Genomic DNA, 16790 nt, shown 5'->3' with positions numbered 1-16790 from the left:
TCTACCACCATCTCCACCATATCCTCTCCTCCTCCGATCGCTCCAACAGGGCCGAGGAAAAGAAAAAGGGCGAAATCAGTCACTTCTTCTGTATTAAAGATCAACCCTAATTTTTACCAAAAAAAAAAAAAGATCAACCCTAATAACGCTCGTCCTCTCGAGCTCGAGAGCTTTCAGTCTCTCTCCCCTCTCTCTCTCTCTCTCTCTCTCTGGTTTCTCCTCTTCTGTATCGGTTCAGTTTTCATTTTTGCAGTTTTGCTTTCTCTCTGTCTTTGTAAAATTTAGGGCTTTCCTATGGCTTTTGATTGATTGCAGTAGCAGCTCCCTATGTGATAGCAATCTTGATTTTGTTCCCTCTCCTCTCGTTTGTTTTTTGCTTGATTTGTAATGGAGAGGGTTAGGCTAGATCAGATTAGGGTCCTTCGTAAGTTGTAAATGGAGATGGACAGCTCGCGGAGATCCTTCGACAGATCGAGAGAGCCGGGGCTGAAGAAGCCGCGATTGGCGGCGGAGGAGCCCAACAGCCGGCCGTTTTCCCTCAGGCCGATCGGTTCCGGTCTGAACCAGGTCCAGTCGAGGTACGACAGGGACGCGGACAACAACGATGCGAGCCGCGGAGGAGGGTACCAGCCTCAGCCTCTCCCGCTGCACCAGCAGCACCAGGAGCTTGTGGAACAGTACAGGACTGCTCTATCTGAGCTCACGTTCAACTCGAAACCGATAATTACCAACCTGACTATTATTGCTGGGGAGAATTTGCACGCCGCCAAGGCCGTCGCCTCGACTATATGCGCTCATATTCTTGAGGTGAATGAAAAATCCAGTTTTACATCACGGCCTAGTAGTTGTCTTCTTTCTTCAATTGATTGCTTGAATTGAATGTATACGAAAGCAAACACCAAAGCAAAAGCTGCCCAACTTTTTCGTTCGGTTTTCCTTTCTTTTTTTTTTTTCCCTTTCCCCTCGTCTGCAGACGACGAGTAGCTGTCTATACACTGTCACGAATTGCAAATAGCTTAAAGAGTTGGATTTTGTAAACAAATGGGGAATAATAGATATGGGTTTTCGAGTAATCTTCTGTCTCTGTTAAATCTTCTTCCCTATGGTTCCATTTTTCATTTTTCAAGTCGAACCCTCAAACTAGTGGATGCATTAATCTCTGCTTCCAGTCTCGGTTTGATTCCACAGGCCACTGAATTGCAAGACCTTGCCATGGATATGGATCCCATTGTAAATATGGTTATGGTGATTGGTTGTTGAGATCTTCCATTGTGATTTAAATCCGTCCATGAACAGCAGCAGTCTTCAAATTGTTACCCGGAAATGCTAACTTCTAACTTAACCTTTTATATGTGTATGTATATAGATATGTACTCTGCTACAAAGAGTAGATAACAATTAATGAAGAGCTCTACAAGTGCTTATCTGGTGATGTGGTAAACCTCGGAGCTCAGCTGCCCTCCTTGAATATTGAAACTTGAAGTTATAACTCATTACTGAGAGGTGCTTCACTGTCTTGTCTGCTGAGATGTTAAGCACAGGGGATTCTGCTTGGGACGGACTTTATTTGTAATGATAGATAGATGCCACTTCTATATTATCTCCCTTTGAAATTCTTTTCTTGTGTTGGATGAGTATCTCCTTTCGAAGTTGGACTGAAGTACACTACAGTTACTAGTTAGCGGATAGGCTTCTCATCCAAGAAAGCGAAAAGGTAGAGGAAAGAAAGAGTTCATCAATTTGATCTGTTACTATTCTGAGATTGGTAGGAGGAATGTATAGTGATGCTCCAATCACATGAAGAAGCTGGTCAGTGGATGGTGTATTTATTTTTTCTTTTGACAGCTTGATGGAAAGTAACCTATCTCAGGGGGTTGCTTTTCTATCAATCAAACAAAAATTGACTGACTGATGTCTGCATATTTGAAGATATTCCTTAGATGTGGGTTGCATGCCTTTGATAGATCTGTATCCTTAATTGGCAAGTGGTGGCATTTTATTTTATTTTTATCAATCTTGATAATTGATTGAAGATTGGGATCTCTAGTTCTTCATGTGTGCGCTTGTAATCTTGGGTGTTCCATCCATCTTCATGGTATTAGATGCCACCTACTCTGTAGAAATGTAAATCTGGGAGGAAGTCACAGCACCAGCAACTATATTCTCTCAGTTTGGTCTATTTGTATCTCATGAATGTCATCTAGTTTCAATGAGTATTCCAGCTGTTCTTTCGGCTATTTAGCTTCATGGTCATATCATAAAGAATTTGGCCATTGCCTCTGACAACAAAAATCACTTGCAGGTTCCCAGTGACCAAAAGCTGCCGTCTCTTTATCTCTTAGACAGTATTGTGAAGAACATTGGGAGGGATTACATCAAGTACTTTGCTGCAAAATTGCCTGAGGTATGTGCTTTCTTGACTCTCAGTAGCAGTTAGTAGCATTTCAGCAAGATGATTCATGAGAATTGTCAGGATAAAAATGTCCTAATCCAGGCGTATGAGTAACTTTTTCCCTTCCATTTGTTATCTACAGTAATTTTAGTAGATATATCTATACCGAGACCGTATAACTTCATTATCTCTACTATTATATTGTTGAAATGGTGGTTCTCATTAAGGCTATTCTGACCACTCCATTTCCCCTGCTAGGTTTTCTGCAAAGCATATAGACAGGTTGACCCTCCAATTCATTCGAGCATGCGCCATCTTTTTGGAACCTGGAAAGGAGTCTTTCATCCTCAAACGCTTCAATTTATTGAAAAGGAACTTGGCTTTGGTTCTTCTGCCAATGGTTCTTCGGCTCCTGCAACATCCAGGTCTGATTCGCAGTCTCAACGCCCACCTCATAGCATTCATGTAAACCCCAAATATCTGGAAAGGCAACGGCTTCAGCAATCAGCGAGGGTAAGTTGGTGGTTCAGATAGTATATAATATAATGCGATATGTATCCTTTTTGAATTGGATCTATTCATATATTAAGTTGTTTCAAGTTTTCTGGACGAGGATGTTGGAACTTAAGTTGTTCATTGGCATCGCCAAGAATCATTGACTGCATTCGCAATGCTTTAGTTCCTCTGGTTATGATACTTCTGATTATATGTTTTTTGCATCTTTTCGCTTTTAAATTCAATGTCGAGGATGTGTGGATATCAATCTGTCTTATGGAATGATAATAAGGAGTAAGGGGTCTAATATAACTCATCGGTGTCAGGTTGCTGGAGTCTTATAACAAATTGGCATTGATGAGAGTTAGTTCTGTTGTCTCGAGACTTAGATCTTCCTTTTCTATATTGTAATTTTGGGCAAGACATACTGAACGCGGTCTTTTGTTCATTCTCTCCTCTGTTTGGGCTGTATCTTCACGATACCTATTTAATAAGTTATTTTTTCCAAAATATTCTCTAATTTTAAAAGACTACTATTAAAATCGTTGTTATTATATTTTGTGATGTAGCCCAAAGGTATAGCTAATGATATGGATGGGACGTTGGTCAATTCATCAGAGGATATAGAGAGGCTGGACAGACCGACTGGTGTTACCACTGGACGCACGTGGGCAGGTCCTCCTGTGAAAACACAAGTGAGGATTCACAACTTTCTTTTCTATTCCTTCTGTTTCCGATTTTATGGCACCTGAAATTTTTCCTGTTCATTCAGCGTTCTCAGAGAGACCCGCGTGTCGATCCTCTTCTAGACAAGAAGAATATTGGTGTAGTTTATGGAGACTTAGAGTATAGTTCTGACATTTCAAGAAATCCAGGACTAGGACCTGGTAGAACTGTTGGTAAGGCTACAGAGCAGAAGCCTTGGTATGGAGTTGGCAGTGGTGGCATTACCGATACAGTCTCCACCCAGAGAAATGGATTTCCTGCAAAGCAGAAGCTTCAGGGTTATCCACCACCCAAGTCTTCCAACATTGATTCAAAGCTTAGTAGAAGTGGTGGTGGAATGTCTACTAGCTGGAAGAACTCGGAAGAAGAAGAGTTCTTATGGGATTCTATGGGCTCTAGATTGACAGACCGTGATGCAGCAATTAATACATCAAGCATTGCAAGGAAAGATCACTGGGCTTCAGATGGATCAGAAAAACTGGTGAGCTTGTGTGAATGAGTAGGAATTGCATGCGAAAATTTTCAATTAATGTCACTAGAGGAGGCATGAGCTGAGGACTATAGGAAACTCCTGCTGTGAAGAGAGCCGAGTTTCATGCCTCCATGCATTTCTTTCATTCATTATTTACCACAGTTTGTAATCTGCATCTATTCATGGTACCACTTCTCATTGTGTAACTTCTTTTTAGGACTTTGAAAATAATCTCCCAAGAACACTCTCAAGGGAAGGGAGAAATCAAGTTGGGGCTCTTGGAACTCTGAGTCATTCAGGTCTCTCCGATGGCTACCCTGCCAAGATAAGTGGGCTTTCAACCAGTGGAAGCTCCCTTTCTAGGACAGGGATAGGATCACAAATGAGATCATCTTCTCATACTGGAACCAGTGGACAGCAGCGGATTCATTCTCTTGGACCCCCCTCCCCTTCTGCTCAGTCACCGATACGCCAGCATTCTCCTCCTGTTGACTTGGCACGACATCCTCAGACAGATCTGAGAACATCTCAATTTTCGAGCAAGTCAAGTTTGGGGCCGAGTAACCGGTATGGTGATGACTCTTTGCCCATTCCATCTAATGTTCAGTCGGGCAGTTTGAAGAGACATCAGCCCCACGAATCAAAGGCGGCTGCTGCTCCAGTGATTTCTTTTCAACCAACGCAACTTCCGCAGATTTCACAGCCAGTCCCTGCTCAAGGTCCTGGACATCAAGTAATCTCATCTGTTCAAGATTCTGCACCAGAGAATTCTCCCCCCCCATCTGTTACTTCTGGGCAATTGAGTGCTAGTACTAGCAGTTTGTTAGCTGCCCTTGCTAAGAGCGGGAGTATTAATGCAATGATTACTAGTCTACCTGGGCTGGGTTCTCATAACAAAGGGCTGGAGGCATCACAAGCGAGCTCTAGAGCTTTGCCTGGTGGGCACCAGTCAACTCAGTTGCCATTTCCCAAGCCAAAATCAGAATCATCACCTGTTTTGGCTACTTCTCATGACACCACGTCAACTGCAACAGACTCGTCCCAGGGGAAAATCACCAAAAATGAACCTGAAGAATGTCCTGATGTGACAAAGAACTCCTCGGATCCGATATCAAGTCTTCTCAGCTCCTTAGTTGCGAAAGGTCTGATATCTGCATCTAAGACGGAATCTCCAGCTCCTGTTCCTCCCCAAACATCTAAGCCGCTGCTGAACGAGAAGCAGGATGCTATTACTGCAACCCCCGAATTGGTTTCTTCAGCTTCACTTTCCACCGAGATCCCAGTCTCAGCAGCTGTTGAGGAGGCATCTGTTCCTGAACCTGTTGCTGAAACCTCAGATTCGCCTCAGCCTCCAGCAAAAACAGAGGAGATAAAGAACCTGATAGGATTCGAGTTGAAGCCAGATGTAATAAGGAAGTTCCATTCTTCTGTGATCGACCATCTCTTTGACGAACTTCCACACCAGTGTGGCATCTGTGGCTTGCGGCTACAGCTTAAGGAGACTCTTGATAGACATCTGGTTTGGCATGCTTCACAGAATCCCAAGCAAAAAGCTGCAGCTAATGCATCAAACAAATGGTACGCGCATTCAAGTGATTGGGTTGCTGGAAGAACAGGACCTCATATGTATGGGGCTGAGTCCATTAAAGTTGAGGAGGAGAAGTGCAGTGAGACGAGTGGGGTCGTTGGGCCAATGGTTCCTGCAGATGAAACTCAATGTGCATGTGTTCTGTGTGGGGAGTTGTTTGAGGATTTTTACGACCTTGGAAAGGATGAATGGATGTTCAAGGGAGCAGTGTACATGCCTATCCCATGTGGGACTCCCGAGGTTAGTGCTGAAACTGACAGCAACTTTCGAGCAGCTGTCCATGCGAACTGTCTATCCAGTAATTCAGTTGAGGACCTGGGATTCCGCATCCATGTGAAGAAGGTATGCCCCTTCTTTAACTACCTGCTTATTTGGATATGTCAAAAGCTTGCAGATGGCAGTGATCCCATGTTCTTAATTCATATGACTGGCTAATCTGTCTTCTTTATTAAAATCCTTAACCTTTTAGCTGATTTTTGGTAGGAAGAGGATGCTTAACTTTTGATGCCATTGATAGTGAGTGGAGATGCTATAAGGATTGGGATGCAGTTGCGAACTGTTCAAATCAACAGAGACTTCAGGTTTTTCTTTATGCACTCAGATCTAGAAGTGCCCAGAAAATAGTGCGGAGAAGATGCTCATTAATTTCCTGCTTCCCTTACTTTTCTCCTTCAATGTTCATATTTCAAAAGATGAACAGATAATAGATTTGAGATAGTTTGCGCCTCAGTTCTCTGTTGTCAATCTTGGCTTGCAATGTTGTTCCTCCTCTCTTTGCCTCATTCTCAACTTCTTTTTTTTAAAAATTTCTTAATGCAATCGTATATGCTTTAGGCAAGATGCAAAGAAAGCAACAAGGCCTTCAGTCATAATCGTTGAGTTTGGGGCTTTAATCCTCGTGTACTAAATGCCTTACAGTAGCATATAGCGGTTATCTGTACTTCCCGAACTACGAGCTTTCTTTCAGCTTATGGATGTACTAGTTACGACTTTTGCTTGTATGTTATAACTCCCTTTGGCAGAAACAGATATGAAGGATCCTGTAGAGAATCTCTGAGACTTACAGTGAATATTTGAAGGAGTTCCTTGCTTAATGTGAATGTTTCTCTACTACTCCTCGCCTCTGAAAGCATTTGTTCTTTTCTCCTATGGTTATGGAATGAACATGAGAACAAGGTGCCAAAATTTGATCGACAATTGGAATCCAAAAGGATTTGACGCGGAACTTACACTGATCTTGTCTCTAGAATCCGCCCTTTACTCCAGCTGCGTATAAATTAGACCGCAAAGGAGTAATCCATCCTCCTTTGATCATATGTGAGAATCAGGTTCTGAATATGATATCCGTCTATTGTCGGAATCAATTCCAAGTGACGATATATAGTCTGAATTCTGGTTACTTTAACATTACGTATTCCAAAATCCAAGTGACGATATTGTCTGAATTCTGTTTACTTTAACATTACGTATTCCAAATGAATTCATGATCAATCAAGACTAATCTAACTTCTCTTACGGTAACAGATGCACGGTAAATCGAACTAACCTACCTTCTCTACCATAATCGATGCATGAAGCAGTAGCAACTGATGCGAGTCTCGCTTGTCAAAATAGTATTTATTTATTACATATAGAAGTAGCTCGATTAGCCTCGTCATACTTACAAGAAAAGGAATCAGTTCAGAGCTCCATATATATTCATGTGAATTTCTCAAAGCACCCACATAATGGGAGAACATATATACATATAAGGAGGATTTGAGGTTCATAACTTCACATGTCCATATACAAACACAGAGATACAATACATCAGCCATTTGATTATATATATATATATATGCTTCACTTCTCGTCTCCTGCTGGGACTAATTTGCTTCCAGAAAGTGTACAATTACCATAGAACCTCAGTAACCTTAAACATGTCGACTATTTTACCTGACCATCTCATAGCACATATTCATAAATCACAGCAAACTAACTTTGACCGTTTCTATGTATTTTTCTTAATCCTCCCATATTTATGAAATATGTGTGTGTGTGTTCCTTCAACAAAAGGCCTGCAGACACATAATAGTCAAGTAGTTCTCTTAAGGCTTAGGCTTATGGTGCTGAGTGTAGATGTAATCCAAGTGAGCCTCAGCAGTCATCCTCCTCTTCATACACTCAGCATCCTCCTCCCCACACACTTCCAACTCCTCATCTGCTGTTCCCATCAACTGCATGCACATACATACATTTATTCATTCATGTAAACATCGAAGAAACCAACCAGAAACTAACCCAACAAATTTATTAACTGTCACATTTTTTTTTTTTTTGGGTGTGGAGAAATCTGCTCTTTACATTAGAGAAATCAGCAGATGGATCCGAATATGAAGCTGCTGCATGATGAGCGATGATCCCACTTTCATCCATAGCTCCACCTTCACCTATTCAACACAACTGGACGAGCTCAGCCAACCCCGATAAGATCGAAGCGAGAAAACAGGAGCATCTTCTTCAGTATAACGAACTGATTTGTACCTGAGAAGTTGGGTTTCAGCAGGCGAGCAGATGAGTGGGACACAACAAGGATGAGAAGAAGAAGCATCATCAGTGCTATCCCATGATTTTGCTTCATTGTCACTGTTCTGTCTTTATCCTCTTGTGCTCAGTATATATGTCTTGTCTGCCCACAGAGAGAGATAGAGAGAGAGAGAGAGAGAGAGCTTCAATGGAGGTTGGGAGAATGAAGATGGCCTTCTATATATACACACACACAGACACACACACTCCACATGCAATGCAGGGCAGGGCAGGGCAGGGCCGGGCAGAGAGTTAGGCTCATCATAACGTTGAAGCTTCGATCATTAAATCAGCCTTTCCAACAGCAAAGGGCAAGTCAGTTGCAGAGCTTTTGACCCTCGGCCCCACTTTAGTATCTCTATAGTCCAACTTTGTGCCAAACCATATATCCCGTGAACGTGGTTTCACAGCGTCATATACAAATAATACATTGACCCCGTGGTACTTAATACATTGCCGTCTACGTGCAATTCAACTGTTTTTCCATAGTGATTAGAATATAGTGTACCCCTCGGTACGATAATTCTCCCTAGATGAGAAGTATCGGACGATTCGTCACCGCAACTTGAAAACCAGTTATAACACGTAAAGTACCTCCCGAATCCATGATGTCCATGCGATGATTCTCTACTTCTCTCCCTTCTGATCAACCATCAAACTAAAGGGAATTTCTTACTATTAGTAGTAGTAAATAATTAAAGATGCATTTACTGGCAGGCGTCAACAAGTCAACCACGAGTCAGGATGGACAGCCGTGGCCGACAGCTGTTTCCCATATTTGGTATTGTACTGTATTGATGATCTTCTCCCACTTCGCCTACAATTTCCGGACACCCTCTGCTCGCTTTACCACCATTCACCCAATGGGAATGCGCCATATATATGTGCTTGTAATATATATATATATATATATACATATATATATATATATAGCAGTTTTATTTATTCTCTACAAACACGTATTGATTCCTCAACCAGCGCATTAAACTATCCCGTTCACATTTGACTTTCTCTTCTTATGCCCCTGAATTATTTACTCCTAATATTATGTCCTTATTTCAGGGGGGGGGGGGGGGGGGGGGGGGGGGGGGGGGAACTCGATTCATCGAAACCGGACGTTTACGTCCACGACACATGCTTAAAATTTGATTTCGACAATTTGTAGGCCGGCACTGTGTGACTTGTACATTTATTATTATTATGAGATGTAGAAGAACCAATTTATCAACGGATCCTTTTCATTATTTCCAGCTCCTGTGGTGACCAAAAAAGAAAAAAAGAAAGGAGAGAAAGAGATTAAAAAAAAAAAAAAGGAAAATCGAGAGACAACCATATAGAAATTTGTGTTAATATGACAAACCGACCGACGAATCATATGAGAGGCCTGGGAACAATTGTGTCCCCTTCTGTCGATTTCCGATGGAGGAGACAGTCACATGAAGGAACTAATATCAAGTAGATAATTTAAATCATGAAGATTTGAGCTTATAAAAAAAATAATATCATTGAATTTTTGGTTAGCACGTGAAAATATGCTTCCTGTCTCTAATTTTTGTCCCTATTTATTCACGTCACAGTTCATTTGTTTGTGCTTATAATGGCATGCAGCCCTGACCTCTGATCGAATCTAGATCCAGCGTTGAGATTCTACCCATATACACCAACTCATTAATTCCCATTACGTATTATAAATCTGATCAAAGGGATCGAGAACCATTATTTTGGTATTGCCCTGTGATTTTTCGTGCCAACTCCAATAATTTGTTGCGTCGATATATTATTATTCATTAAAAAATAATATTAAAATAGAAAAGAAAAAGGTATGTTTGTGTACAAATGTTTTCGTTCATTCTTCTAAAAAGGCGAACAATTTTCGTCACGACATTGTTGTCTGAACTGATTAAAGTAAACATTCCAAAAGAAACCCCTAATAATTAGGTCCAAAGTAAACTAGCTAGTCTTCTATATATCAATATCATGCACATATAGGTCTTCCATTAAATAATTGATTAAAAAGATGGATACAGAAATTTATGATGATTCATATATAGTCAACTATTTTCGCGTTGAAATTATCCGTTTGGTTGAACCCCACCTCTGAGGACGACCCTTATATATTCACGAAATTAAATTAATTACCCATATCAATTGTTATACTGTTCTCAATTCATGCAATATTCTTGGTCTATCAAAAATTAACAGCTCGTACTATAAGGATAAATATGCCACTGTCTTGAATTTGGGATATATATATTATATAGCTCCCATATGGGATGATAATTAAGATGTGCTTTTGGTCTTCTTCTAATATCTTTTCCCATCGACCCACTAACTAAATTGCTATTTTACTTTATTATTTTGCTCGCCAATTGATTAAGAGAGACCCACTAAGTCGAATATTTAATTTAATCGTGCACATGATATATACACCATATAATATATGCATTCATGCCTTATCACATTAATTGTCAGCCCCGATATAATGAGCAGCTTCCACATATGTATCAGTTGCATGAATCTTCCCACACTCTAAATATTATAGCATATATCATATATACATACACGGCACATGCCAAATTCTAATCAAAAGATGTAAACGTCCGTGTCAATCACGTGTGTGTTCAAGAATTATTCCGGATATTACGGATTTTAGGAGTGTTCAAATAAAGTGATAACGTGTAAAGCGAAAATAATCTGCCTAGTTCGTCTCTTTGGACGTGAAATGAATCTTCTAGTAGATTTATTCCTCGATGCCAATCTTAACGTTGATGATGGTTTTCAAAAAGGGCAAGAGAATGTAATACCAATTACGGCAGCTATAATCGATAGATGCAGAGCCCGTTTAATGTCGCTATCTAGCTTAGACTTATATAGCACTGTCTCTATATATGTCTATCTCTAGAGATTAATCAAGTTTGAAAAAATAACAAATGTCAATGTTCCACCATGAGAAAATTATTTATATTGGTTAATCCATGAGACATGGACACAGACTCGTGATGAGATAAGACTCTTCTTCCATCCACTCGTGCTATGACCTCCCACTACAGCTATAAAAAGTCTTCTTTTCTCATTACCATGTTAAAAAGAAAAAAAGAAAAAAAAAAAAGGACAAAGCAAAAACTTCTTTTTTTATATATAATTCTCCTTGAAGAATAATATTATATAAATCCTTTTTATATATATTGATTGATATTGATCATCATTTTTCCTCGATTTTCTTTTTTGGCCAACATGTCCCCTCATATTGAAAGCATGCAATTTGAATGTCACTCCTACGTATGCACTTATGTGTTATGCAATTTGATCCTAGCGATATAAGAGGTTGCCCATCCTAGAATTAACAAATTTGTCTGAATAAAAAAAAATGCAAAGAATTAAGCGCGTGGGGATATTTCCATCTTTTCGATACGCATGGAATCTATATATCCGATAAAATATTAGAAATGTAAATTAAAAATGTAGATTTTCACCCAAAAAAATTATGAATGTAGATATATAGACCGAGCTCCTATGAGTCTTTTCATGCGATTAATTGAACTGGGCCATTATGATTATCAAAGCTTAATTAGCTAGGTCGTCATGTAAACCTCATCGACCATGTAACATATATTGAAATCCATAAAAGAAAAATGTAATATACACTGAAAAGGGACAGGGGAACGCGACATAAATTACAACAGTTGATACCAATTATACGATGATCGATCGCATGAGCAAGTGATGACGGTGCTTGACTTATCTAAACCTAGAAAGTACTATTCTACTTTGAAATTTTATAATATGTTCACACCTCTTTCTAGACGCGCGCGCCCATATATATATATATATACACACACATATAGGAGATGCTACAGCGAATGGTACCCAAAAACAACCACCGTGATTATTTTATTTTTTACCATCGAATTCCCTTAATTAAAATCTTGGCACGTACAAGTGTCCAATATTTTTTATTTTAAGATTCACCTATGATATTTTAATTATCTATGATTTCGACCACGCATTTTCTCGTCGACATTCGCTCTCATCCGCGAACAAGCCGAATCCGGTTCGAGATTAAACTAAATCGAATCGCACTGGTTCAGCCAAATTAAAAATAATTTAATTACTTGAAAAAATAAAAACACTAAAGAATAAAAAAAATGTCGTCTTCCACATGTTCTCCTCTAATCCAACAAACGAGCAGAAGAATCCCTCGAGGTGAGTCGACGATCGTCAATGCCCCAAGGCCGCCTGCCTGCCCTTCCCGGCTCTGCCTCCAGCTCTGAGCCTGACTCCTCCCCCTTCCCTCCCGGCAATCTATCAGGAAAGCTCCGAGTGCGACTCCTCGCTTCCTCCCCGGCTCTGCCTCCATATCCGAGCCCAACTAGGCTCGTTCATAGAGACAGCAACCAACGCTATTGAAGAATTTCTCTATGACCCGTTATTGCTTTAAATTAAGAAGTACTTTCTCAATGAATTATTACAAACATTACCATTAAAACGCCCATCACATTTACGAACTGATCGAAGAACAAGCATGACTGAATTGCCATACAAAACGCACAATTTTCTGCACATTAATTAAATTCAATCGAATCATCAAGCTTTCACACTTGGAATCAACTCTAACAAAAAGTAAAATAACATGTGGGAATCGATTTGAACAGATATCAACACTAGCAATAATCTCACTTTCTCATTGACTCAGCAGAAAGAGAGATGAATAAGTCAAGCTAAAGTCGTCTGCTCAGCCCATAAACGAGAATCAGCTCAAAGAAAGCACAAAATCAAATGCCTCAGTGAAGCAATCCAGGGAAATCAGAAGCCCGGGACTCAAATCATTGAGCCCCGTCCACATCAAACGTACGGATCCGATATTCCCTCGGTAATCTATCCCGCAGATCATTACCGGCAAAACTAAACCCTAATGCGCAAATTTGATCTAAAACCACAGAATTGAAGCCCGACTCCGAGTCCCTCTCGAATCGGATTCGGTTCGTCCATGGACGAGACCGAACCTCGACGAGAAGATACGTGGCCGAAATCATAGATGGTTAAAATATTAGGAGTGAATTTTAAAGTTAAAAAAATGTTAGACATTTATACGCCAGGATTTTAGGCAAGAAGATCCGACGGTCAATAAAAAAAAAAAAACCGTTCTGGTTGTGTTTTTTAGTATCAGCCGTACATATACAGAGAGGAATTTTCAATTCAACCAATTTTGAGGTGGAAAGAATGAATGTTGGGACGACATTCCATAATTTAGCAATAAGCAGACCATCATCGAGAGATAAACTGCCAAAAAGCAAGCAAGAAGCCAAAATAGATTTCAAAGGAAATTAATAATAATTAGGAATCCTCAAAATTAAATTCTGGCCGCAACACTGCAATAGGACGTCTCTATATATATAGATACGAAATGACACCAACAATCCTCCAAGGGCGTGGTCGTTTTAGGTTTTGAATAAAATGCGTACAAAAGCCAGACAACAGAATGCTATAGTCAAAATGTGATGGGGACTACGTACCATCATCAGTCTATTTCTAAGATTATCATATCGTAATCATCAATCAGTTAATGGACCAAGTTCTGATTTCTCTTACTGTATGCATGTGATGTGGTATTGAATGGACCCTGACCGATCGAGCAAATAGTGCACGTACATCAATCATTTTGCTTCAAAAATATATCTATGATCAGAAGAGGGGTTAATTACACCAATGGTTTAAAAAAAATTTGGTCCAAAAAGCCTTTTATGCCACTTGTTAGTATAAGAAGTTTCAAAATCATTCCTATGTAGTGCATTTTGTCATCCCGCGGTTGACGCCGTCATCGGACGCTCACGTAAGTGTCAAAACTTGTCCAACCTGGCCCGAGCACTAGAATTTTCCAGATTTTCAAAATTAAAACAAAATAAATGAAATTTAAAAATATATTTCTCTCCCTCCTTCTCTCCCTTCTGCGTCCCCTCAAGAAAACTAACAAATCAATATCTCAAAGATTGAAGCTGTCAACAGAAAAGCCATAAAAGTCTGAAACTTTACCAATAAATCCGTAGACCTTCGACATGGTTAAGGCCCCAAAAACCCTGGGAGATCAAATCTGCACTGACCCAAACCCACAAACCCTCCGAGGAGAGCATAAAACAGTAACCCGGCATCGGTTGAGGCCAAAACGGCGGCAGCACACGACTCCTGAGGCTCATCGGAGCCTAGCCCTCACCTCTCATCGGCCGCTCATGGACTCCTTCGAAGTTCGTCAAGTCCCTCTCAGCTTCTTCTCCTCTCTTTCTTCCTTCTTTTTTTTTTTTTTTTTTAGTTAAAGGCGATTGAGTCGAGTGTGGGGGTGGCCCCGTCGGCGACCTCCCTCCCCGTCCGAGCTCGCCGGTGGGGGTGGGGGCTCCCCTGCCATCGACCAAGTAGAAAATTAATCATCATGAACTGAAAGACGATCGTTAGACCTGCCTAATGGGATTGAGGTAATCCATCTTGGGCTGGCTCAGGTTTCCATTGTCCAGGCCCTTTCGCCAGATCCTTGGCAATGGGCTTTACTTTTACCTAAATTGGGCCTGGGGCCATATCAACGCATATACACAAACTGGATCTAAATCTTTCTGGGCCTCTACCAGTTTTTCTTTTTCTTGTTGCCCTTTTAGAATAAGCAGTTCAAGAGGCTACGTGCTCCATTAAAATTATAAACCTATCAGCATTTTCAACGAATATACTAACTCATTAGTCTGGGTAGTGAAACAAATCGAACGATTTCGATGAAATATTTATATATAGCCATGATATCGACCAAATATATCAATATTATTTAATTTTTTATTTATAAGCCTCAACATTGATATCATGAATTTGGCGGCAGCCACACCGGTAATATATAGTGAATCGCGAGTAGATTTTTATATGTAATTAAGGACGTTGACGGCCTCCTAAACTAGAAGCTTCTATCATATATCCTTTTTTTCTTATACTAAACACGATGAGAATTCTTATAGGAGGGAAAGCTCGTGGCTTGCTTTGTCAAACCACGGCGTAGTAATTCCTTTTGCCTCCATTTTCTCTGTACATATATCGACTTATATGTATTTATATATGTCAACTTGTTGAAAGCTGACAAAGACAGGATAAAATTTGAGAGGTGTTGGTTGTTTTGTTTTTTGGCCAGAGAGGTTTTGGATGGTTGGTTGGTTGGTTGGTTGGTTGGATTTTATCTCTATGGGAATTAGTTTTATAGTAATGTCAACCAAGTTGCACCTTCTATTAAAGGAAAAGTGGTGCCGATTACTCCATTATATAGATGCATGTGTGTGCGCGCGTATATATATATATATATGTGTGTGTGCGTGTGTGTGTATATATATATATGCAGGTATGCATGTGAGTTTATTTATGTTGGATTTGTAAAAGGTCAATGCTTGTCGGTATTGATGCTCGAAAGTTCGTTAAGCTCATTCAATCTTTATGACATTTATTGCGGAGAAACCCGATCCAATTAGATTTCTTAAACGGATGCAAAGAGATCTATCTTGTTGGCTTGGGGAAATTTTGGTAAGCGGATATGTGTCTCAGCAGAAGGGGCTCTCACCTGTTGAAGACCATGACCATGCCGATAAACACTTCTTTAGAATGCTCAAATTGTAAATGAAAAGAAATTTCCGTACGCATGATTATATATATATGTGTGTGTGATTGTGTCGATCTAAGGTCCCGTTTAGTACACAAAAATGGAATGTTAATTTTTTTATTGCACATCATTTTCTTATTAGTATTTTTTACATTAGTTAAAAATGACAGTCCCTCATTATCATTTTTTTCATTTATTTCGATGGAATGTGCATTCCCTCAATTAAGAAAGGAAATGGTCATTCCTTCATTTCATGCTATATATTGTAAATCATCATATATGTTCTTTTAATTTATATATCTAAGAATGTATATTGCATGATATCTTGGTAAATAAGTTTAATATTATAATTATATTCCTTCATTTTGTAATGATCATTAAAAAAAATCTCATTTTTTGACTCAATACTATTATATTTCCCTATATATAATCCATGCCTTTCCATTTTATTTCATTGTCGCATACCAAATTGACCTAATTATATATATATAAAGCTAGTCAATGACTGAGAGATAGCCTAACTCCAACAAACAATCTTAAATTCTAGAAGATTGGAATTAGCTAGTCGATGTGAAAGATTGTATTTAGTGGTATTCTCGTTTTAGCTGGGAATATAAGAGAAAAAATTTATAACTAGTCTTACATGAATATATGAGATCAAGCCTTTGATGAAAATATCCTCATTTTCCTTTAGAGTAAATTATGAGATGATAATATAGGTTAAAAAAATGCTATCAATAGGAAGTGGTTTGCCCCATCAATATCATTAAAACTTTAAAACCCGATTCACTCTTTGATTCTACCTTGCACGGTTATAAATTATAAACAACTGAAGTAATTTACTCGTAAATTAACACAACAGATTAAAAATGAATCCATCTGTGCATTTTTAAATCGTGAAAAATATTCCCTCAAGCAGTTGTAAATTTCAAGCATC

The 16790-nt window shown here is 39.5% G+C and overlaps 2 protein-coding genes and 1 long non-coding RNA gene across 3 annotated transcripts; 1 reads left to right on the top strand and 2 right to left on the bottom strand.

Annotated features, from left to right (window-relative positions):
- The first annotated feature begins 72 nt into the window (after window positions 1-72).
- On the top strand, window positions 73-6767 carry LOC116206839 (flocculation protein FLO11). The gene is made up of 7 exons (XM_031539655.1): window positions 73-807; window positions 2303-2404; window positions 2651-2905; window positions 3457-3582; window positions 3660-4094; window positions 4303-6015; window positions 6157-6767. The coding sequence occupies exons 1-7, from the start codon at window positions 436-438 to the stop codon at window positions 6169-6171; spliced, it is 3018 nt and encodes a 1005-aa protein (XP_031395515.1). The 5' UTR covers window positions 73-435; the 3' UTR covers window positions 6172-6767.
- A 566-nt stretch (window positions 6768-7333) lies between these two features.
- On the bottom strand, window positions 7334-8410 carry LOC116206843 (putative phytosulfokines 6). Its single transcript, XM_031539661.1, has 3 exons — window positions 8197-8410; window positions 8017-8102; window positions 7334-7889 (listed from the first exon to the last, which is right to left on the bottom strand). The coding sequence occupies exons 1-3, from the start codon at window positions 8291-8293 to the stop codon at window positions 7761-7763; spliced, it is 312 nt and encodes a 103-aa protein (XP_031395521.1). The 5' UTR covers window positions 8294-8410; the 3' UTR covers window positions 7334-7760.
- A 3862-nt stretch (window positions 8411-12272) lies between these two features.
- On the bottom strand, window positions 12273-14972 carry LOC116206837. Its single transcript, XR_004156808.1, has 2 exons — window positions 14269-14972; window positions 12273-12793 (listed from the first exon to the last, which is right to left on the bottom strand). It is a non-coding gene; the product is annotated as an uncharacterized LOC116206837 (long non-coding RNA).
- Between the last annotated feature and the right edge of the window lie 1818 nt (window positions 14973-16790).

The sequence above is a fragment of the Punica granatum genome, chromosome 5, assembly GCF_007655135.1.
Source record: "Punica granatum isolate Tunisia-2019 chromosome 5, ASM765513v2, whole genome shotgun sequence".
Classification (NCBI taxonomy): domain Eukaryota; kingdom Viridiplantae; phylum Streptophyta; class Magnoliopsida; order Myrtales; family Lythraceae; genus Punica; species Punica granatum.
The sequence above is the reverse complement of the archived record's forward strand: the minus strand, read 5'-3'. Positions and strand labels throughout refer to the sequence as shown.